The sequence below is a fragment of the Primulina eburnea genome, chromosome 6 (assembly GCF_022965805.1).
Source record: "Primulina eburnea isolate SZY01 chromosome 6, ASM2296580v1, whole genome shotgun sequence".
NCBI classification, from domain to species: Eukaryota; Viridiplantae; Streptophyta; class Magnoliopsida; order Lamiales; family Gesneriaceae; genus Primulina; species Primulina eburnea.
Genome location: NC_133106.1, coordinates 10833685 through 10842071, shown reverse-complemented (window position 1 = coordinate 10842071; position 8387 = coordinate 10833685). Strand labels below are relative to the sequence as shown.

General features: G+C 39.1%; 1 protein-coding gene across 1 annotated transcript; it reads right to left on the bottom strand.

Moving 5' to 3' along the window:
• Positions 1-5268: 5268 nt before the first annotated feature.
• On the bottom strand, positions 5269-6395 carry LOC140835315 (uncharacterized). Its single transcript, XM_073200807.1, has 2 exons — positions 6037-6395; positions 5269-5788 (listed from the first exon to the last, which is right to left on the bottom strand). Exons 1-2 carry the CDS (start codon positions 6393-6395, stop codon positions 5269-5271), a joined length of 879 nt encoding a protein of 292 aa, XP_073056908.1.
• Between the last annotated feature and the right edge of the window lie 1992 nt (positions 6396-8387).

Genomic DNA, 8387 nt, shown 5'->3' with positions numbered 1-8387 from the left:
TTCTATCGAAGCTTCAAATTGTGATTTAGCAAGATTTGAGTATACGATTTTAAATCCGGCTTCAGTACCGTGTTCCTAGTGACGACAGCTACAATTGGACGTAAGTTTTATTACGTTTAGACATGTTTTGAATTTATGATATTGTCAGAATTGAATATGAATCAGATATGGTGTTTCTGCTACCGTAAACATTATAGAATTGAAGTCAGATTTAAAGAACAGACTGTTTCTGTAATTGTTATGATTTTTGAAAGATATTGACTGAGATTCTATATCAGAATGGTGTTAATATTCAGAGTATGAAATATGTTGACACAGATTATGAGTTCCAGTATTATATTTGTGATGTTCAGACTGACGGGGTTATTCAGATTGTGTTATTATACCGTCGAAACATCAGTTAATTCAGATTGATCAGATTCAGTAATGATTTATATTTCATCGTGATAGCATTGATATGAATCAGATTGTGTATTGTTCAGATATTGATCAGATTATATTCTGAGTTGAGTATTGATCAGAACAGATTGTGAATTGAGCTACACATTGATACAGTGTATTTGATTTTGTCATTTCAGATCGGATATGGACAGACTGAACTTCGAGACTTCGTCTTCCTCAGACGGGGACGACAAAGGTATAATTCATGTGATATTCGGGAAGAAACAACTCAATTGAGATCACCATTTGAGTTGCCCAATAAATCACATACTATATTCTTGTTTATAGATTTGTTTATAGAACTTGTATGCAAATCTTGCTATGCTTTGTTTACAAATCATGTTGCATTGCATTAAGAGGATTATGATTGTTTACTAGATTGTGTATTCATGCATTAAGATAGGAAAGTCTGCGAGGTCATCCAAACTTCTAGACGTTCGGCGATATCACAGCTTAGGGGAAGATCACCGCCCCTATTGTAGATGCGGATACAGATCAGGCCGAAGTCTAGGAATAAGACGTACAGCACCTCGATTGGGAGGGTAGGTGACAGTCAGTGACGTCTTATTCACCCCGGGATCCCTAGAGTTATAGATCGGGTCAAGTCTAGACATGATTTGATTAGGACTTCATGCTTATATGGATGTGGCTCCTAGATCGTGGGACCCATCGTTATTGCTTTCAGTTGTACTAGCCTGTTTTATGATTTAGATTGTTTATATGCATGTTTATCTGATTTGAGTTGCATGCTTAATTTCATAGATTATGAAATATATTGTGTTTATACATGACGGCATGTTTTATGAATTAGTTTGTTTATATACATGCTTACCATGTTTTATACTGGGATTTATTCTCACCGGAGTTATCCGGCTGTTGTCTTGTTTTGTATGTGTGCATGACAACAGGTGGGGCTGGATCAGGGTCGAGATGACGATGATAGAAGACGAGTTAGCGTGGTGATTCCGGACTTGTAGTAGACTTGGTTTATTACTTGAATTTAGTAATTGAACCTTAGACTTAGGTTGTACAGTATTGTACTTTTCTGCTGAATTGTAGTTTTTATACGGAGATGTATATTGTTTAGATTCCATTACCTTCCGCAGTTACATTTTAAAAAGAAAAAATTTTTAGACCCTGTTTATCAGAACTGATAATTAAATCCCAATAATGAGTAAGAAGATGATTAGCGTCCGGGTCCCCACAGCGACAGTAGGCGGCGGTAGTTTGCGGTGGTGGCGGCGCTTGCTGGAAGAGCGGCGGCGGCTTAGTAGTGCCGGCAGCGGCGCCTCTGGTGAATTTGGGTGGTGTGATGGTTTGGAGATTATTTCTTGAGGTGGTGGAGTGTATTGGGGATGGAGGTTTGTGGTTTGGGTGAATTTGGAGAGGATTTGTGAAGGAGAGTGTTGGGGGAGGCGGCTGCTTTTGAGGGAGAGGAGAGTTGTGTGTGAAAATTATGAGATAGGATTTTTAAAGAATGGTTGGTACGCGGTGCGCGAGGCCGCGCGCGAGCTTCTGTCTTCTTGCAATAATTGAGAGCACGCGGTCACGCGAGAACTCGCTTGGATGCGCGCGTGCTTCTTTTCTTCAGGGTTGATGGGGTGTGCGCGGTCGCGCGCGAGGTTTTAGTCTACACTCGATGATTGAGTGCGCGCAGTCGCGCGAGAAGTGGCGCGGCTGCGCGCATGCTTCTGTTCCTGCCCACTGGTTCTGAGCGCGCAGCTGCGCGATAAATGGCGCAGCTGCGCGCAGACGTCTGTCCCCCTCTTTTTTTATGTAAAAACCACACCTGCAAAAATTAAAGCAATTCAAATCAATACGCGAAATGAACAATTAAAATCAACAAATAAAATATAAAAATAAACAAAATGAATGCGAAAAATAATCGTGGGTTGCCTCCCACGCAGCGTTTGGTTTCATGTAATCAGCCCGACTCAGTTCTACCTCAAGTAGATTCGGCCAGTGAGATGTTGTCCAAGTTCCGCACTTCATCTCCAAAACAGTGTTTCACTCGCTGACCATTCACCTTAAATGTTCTACCATCATTGCATTTGATTTCGATTGCTCTGTATGGTTGCACTGCCTCCACTATAAACGGTCCTGACCACCTTGATTTTAGGTTTCCTAGAAATAGTCTGAGACGAGAATTATAAAGCAGCACATGTTGTCCTGGTTCAAATGTTCTTTGCACAATGATCTTGTCATGCCAATTCTTGGTTTGCTCTTTGTTGATCTTGGCATTCTCATATGCTTCATTTCAAAATTCATCCATCTCATTTGACTGTAGTTTTCGGACATCGCCAGAAGCTTTTAAATCAAAGTTTAACTTCTTTACTGCCCAAAATGCTCGGTGCTCCAATTATAGCGACAAGTGGCATGCTTTCCAAAATACTAGCCTATAGGGAGATATAGGCGTCTTGAATGCAGTCCGATAAGCCCATAACGCATCATCCAACTTAATGGCCCAATTTCTCCGGTTGGTGTTGACAGTCTTTTCCAGAATTTGTTTAATTTTCCGTTTGGATATTTCAGCTTGTCCATTTGACTGAAGATGATATGCTAGTTGTGCTTCACACTGTATTTAGCCAAAAGTGATTTGAAAATCCTATTACAAAAGTGCGTATGTTCGTCACTTATGATGGCTCTCGGTGTTCCGAACCTGGTGAAGATGTTCTTATGCATGAATTTAGCTACAACACGAGCGTCATTAGAATTGGTGGCGATTGCTTCCACCCATTTCGAAACATAATCCACAGCTAATAAAATATAAGAATTATCAAAAGAATGGGGAAAGGGTCCCATGAAATCAATGCCCCAAACGTCAAAAAGTTCCACTTCCAAGACATTTGTTAGTGGTAATTCGTGATGCCTGGAGATGTTTCCTAACCTCTGGCATCTATCGCATGATTTTACTAAGGTATAACTATCTTTAAACAAACTAGGCCAATAAAAATCAGATTGCAATACCTTAGCTGTTGTTCGTGATGCTCCAAAATGTCAACCATATGGTGAAGAATGACATTTCTTCATAATTTGATGTGCTTCGTTACCCTTCACGCACCTCCTAATCACTTGGTCAGCACACCTCTTATACACAAATGGATCATCCCAATAAAAGAACTTGATGTCATGGACGAACTTCTTCTTCTGATGATAGCACAAATCTCGAAGAGCTGCTCATCCGGAAATGTTTCCTGTATAACTCCCTCTTCTTTTTTCTCCTCCAGCTCCAGTCTTGACAAATGGTCAGCCACTTGATTTCAGTTCCTTTCTTATCTTTGACCTCAAAGTCAAATTCTTGTAGTAGCAAAATCCACCTTATCAAGCGTGGTTTTGCATCCTTCTTGGCGAATAGGTAGCGAATAGCTACATGGTCAGTGAAAACTACTACCTTTGTGTCGATCAAATAGGGCCTGAATTTGTCGAAAGCAAACACTACTGCAAGCATCTTCTTCTCAGTCGTAGTGTAATTTTGTTGTGCTGCATCCATTGTGCAGCTTGCGTAGTAAATTGCCCTAAACATCTTTTCTTGTCTTTGGCCTAAAACCGCGCCCACTGCATAGTCACTGGCATCACACATTAGCTCAAAGGGCTCCTTCCTGTCCGGTACTATCATAATTGGTGCAGTCACTAATGTCTTCTTGATTTTTTCAAACTCCTGCAAACAATCATCATCAAATATAAAATCAGAATCTTTTTCTAGCAAATTACAGAGGGTTTAGTGATCTTAGAGAAATCCTTAATAAATCTACGATAAAACCCTGAATATCCTACAAAGCTCCTTATTCCCTCGATGTTTCTTGGTGGATGAAGTTTTTCGATTACAACGACTTTAGCTCGGTCCACCTCTAATCCATTAGAAGACACTTTATGTCCAAGAACAATACCCTCTTGGACCATAAAGTGACACTTCTCCCAATTGAGAACTAAGTTCTTATCCTAACATCTCTGCAAAACGAGGGATAGGTTATGTAAACAATGATCAAACGAAGAACCAAATACCGAAAAGTCATCCATGAAGACTTCCATTATTTCCTCCACCATATCTGCAAATATGGCCATCATGCACCTCTGGAAAGTGGCAGGTGCATTGCATAGCCCAAACGGCATTCTCCTAAAAGTAAACGTGCCATAGGGACACGTGAAAGTAGTCTTCTCCTGATCTTTTGGCGCTATAGCAATTTGGTTATAACCTGAATAGTCATCTAAAAAGCAATAATGACAATAGCCAGCAAGTGTATCAAGCATTTGATCAATAAAAGACAGTAGAAAATGATCTTTACGTGTAGCATTGTTCAACTTTCTATAATCAATACATACTCGCAAACCAGTTACTGTACGAGTAGATATCAGTTCATCATTTTCGTTTCTAACCAGAGTTATCCCACCCTTTTTAGGCACAACTTGTACAGGAAATACCCAACTACTATCAGAAATGGCATAAATTACACCAGCATTTAACAATTTTAGCACCTCACTTTTTACAACTTCCTTCATTGCTGGATTCAATCTCCTCTGATGATCCACATAAGGAGTATAATATTATTCCATTAAAATTTTATTCATGTATATAGTAGGGCTAATTCCCCTAATATCAGAAATCGACCATCCTAGAGCAGTTTTAAATTTTCTCAATACTCTCAATAATTTATCTTTTTTAGTACAAGTAAAAGAAGAAGAGATGATTACCGGATATGTAGACTTCTCACCTAAAAATTCATAGCAAATGTGGCTTGGTAGTTCTTTCAAGTCAGGGGAAGGTGGTTTTACCTCAACTTTCTCATTTACATTCAACTCTTCAAGCGGTGCATCTTTTCTCTTTTCTTTCTACAGTGCCTCAAGAGCCACCAGTTGCTCTTTCACCTCCCAATTGTCTTCATCAACAGTTCCTGCAGCACTTATCAAACAGCTTTCCAATAGATCCCTAGTTCCTGCACATTCAAGAGACATACATGAGTCTATAACATCAATACTTTTACAAATGCTTACCTCATTCGATCCCTTCATGGCGTGATAGATGTTAAAAATGATTGCTTCTCCACCAACTCTCAAGGTGAGTTCACCCTTATGCACATCTATAAATGCCCTTTCAGTTGCCAGAAACGGTCTTCCAAAGATTAATGGAGCATCATGATCTTCCTCCATATCTAAAATCACAAAATCAGCAGGAAAAATAAATTTATCTACTTTTACCAGTACATCCTCGACTATCCCACGTGGATAAGTGAGACTTCTATCGGCAAGTTGTAAGGTGATAGTAGTTGGTTTAACCTCTCCAAGTTCCAATTCCCTGTAAATAGACAATGGCTTCAAGTTAATACTTGTTCCTAAATCACATAAATTTTTACTACATTTAGAACCACCAATAGAACAAAGAATAGTGAAACTCCCTGGATCTTTTAATTTTGTGGTAGCTTCTTTTGCAGAATGGCGCTACATTCTTCAGTCGGTTTCACCGTCTCAAACTCCTGCAGCTTCCTCTTTTTAGACATCACATCTTTAATAAACTTTTCATAATTCGGCATTTGCTCTAAAGCATCAGCAAATGGTATGTTGATGTGTATCTTCTTAAAAATCTCTAAGAATTTTGCAAACCGATCATCCAAATTCTTCTTTTTGAATCTTTGAGGGTATGGGAGAGTCGGCTTGAATACTGGAGGTTGTTCAACTTCAACTTCAGCTTTGGATCCCTCAGTTTCACCTTCTTCAATTGTCTTCTCACTTTCCACTCTCTCTTTGGAACTTTGTACCTCCAATTCCTTTCCACTCCTTAAAGTGACAGCCTTGCACTGCTCTTTAGGGTTAACCTCCGTGTTACTTGGAAATTGACCCATGTTCTGATCCCTCAGGGCATTGGCCAACTGCCCGATTTGCGTCTCCAAAGATTTCATTGTGGCACCCATATTTCCCATGTGAGTCTCCATGTTGTCAAGACGAGACTCAGTCCATGCCATTATTTTTCCAGACTCTGCAACAAACGTTCCTACCAAGTCCTCAAATGAAGGCTTTCCTTTCGCCTTTGATGTATTGAACCCCGGTGGAAGTTTCAACCATTTTTATTATTTGCATAAGAAAAAATTTCATGATTTCTCAATCCTGGGTGATAAGTATTAGAGGGAGGGTTACCTCGATATCCTCAGAATACTCCAAAATTCCTGTTGTTGATGTACTGAGCTTCTTCAGGAATAGATTGTTCTTCAGCAACAGTCGATGGACTCTCAGTCTCTGATGTGATCACCTTATTCATCGCTGCTATTTGAGTGGTCAATGCAGATACCTGAGCAGTGAGTGACGTAATAGGATCCACAGCATAAACTCCAGCTGTCTTTTTTACTCCTGCCCTTTCAGACGGCCACTGGTAGCTATTTATCGTCATCTGTTCAAGCAAGTCATAAGATAGCTCGGGAAATTTAGCAAAGATCGTGCCACCAGCTGCATCATCCACTATTCCTCTTGTTTGCCCATTTAGACCGTTGTAGAATAATTCAATTTGCACCCAGTCCTCAAAATCATGGTTCGGGCATTTCCTCAACAGCTTCTTGTATCTCTTCCATGCCTCATACAATTGCTCAAAATCAGTCTGCCTGAACGTGCTAATATCAATCTTCAACTGTGCAGACTTTGCAAGGGGATAGTACTTTGCCAGAAATTTCGTCGCCAGCTCCTGCAATGTCGTGATACTTCCCAAGGGAAACGATTGGAGTCATCCTCTTGCTTGATCCCTGAAAGAAATCGGAAACAAACGCAGTCTAATAATATCATCAGGAACATTATTAATCTTTATCGTATCCGTTATCTCCAAGAAGGTCCTCAAATGAACATGAGGATCAGAAGTGGACTGTTCCAGCAAACTGGTTTTGCTGAACCATATTGATTAGAGCAGGCTTCAACTCGAAATTATTGGCGTTGATGGTCCCTCTTGCAATACCAGAGTAATGATTGTTGATCATTGGTCGGAAGTTATATCTGATAGGAATAGCCTTTTGCGGGATTTGTCTGTCATTTTCTCTGTGTTCAGCCATTGCTTGTATCTGTTCTCTTCTTGCTTTTCTTAATCTTCTTGCAGTTTTTTCGATCTCCGGATCAAAGATAAGCGAGTCAGAGTTTTGCGATCTTAGCATGCACTGTCAAGCAGAAAAAAATGAAAAACTCAATCAATATAAAATAAAATAAAAAATAAAAGCTCTAAATTAAAATCTAGACTAATTGGTAACAATACTGATATCAATTCAAATTTGACACTCCCCAGCAACGGCGCCAAAAACTTGTTGCGTGTTTTCTTGAATGCTCGCAAATGCACGACGTCAAGTTATAGTAAAATGTAACTTTGAGCACAAGTGTCGATCCCACGAAGAGTGTGTATAAAAATGTATATCAGTTCTTGTAATTGAAATAGTCTCAACTTTATTTAGAATAATCAGTTAAAAGGTTGATTTGCTTAATCAAATTAATTGAAAACAAAGGATTAATCTAATCATCGAATTGAGAACTAACTATGAGAGAGAATATATAGAGGAATGATTAAACTAAGTCTCTACGATAATTCTTCTGGTTGTGTTTAACTTCATGAATTCCTATTATCTAATGGCTAAGAACACTTACGTACTTTATTCCCCCTTTCCCAAGTGACGAATAAATTGTATCAATCAAACTTCGATTCAATTATTCCTAATAAAAATCTAAGTTTATTTGATAAATACAAACAATGTTCTTATCTAATCCTCGCTAAAGTTATACGCCTTCCGAACGATATAAACATTCAATGATGTGTCTCTAACGATCTATAATCGTAGTCCCTCTCCCGAGTTGTAGAATTAATCAGACAACACACAATTTATGGCCAGTAAATTACAGTGAAATAAATGTAGAGAACACAATTAAACAAAAACGGAATTCAATCATCAAAATATCAACGTCAAATCATCGTATAGACAAAGCTACGTCAA

Bases quoted from the DNA above. Each gene is read 5' to 3' on its own strand.
- LOC140835315 (XM_073200807.1), bottom strand. From the start codon at position 6,395: ATGGCATGGACTGAGTCTCGTCTTGACAACATGGAGACTCACATGGGA. The intron at 5,789-6,036 runs GTTTGCAAAATT...TTCTAAATGTAG, and splicing joins AAGAAGAATTTGGATGATCG to TAAAAATTTATGTGATTTAG.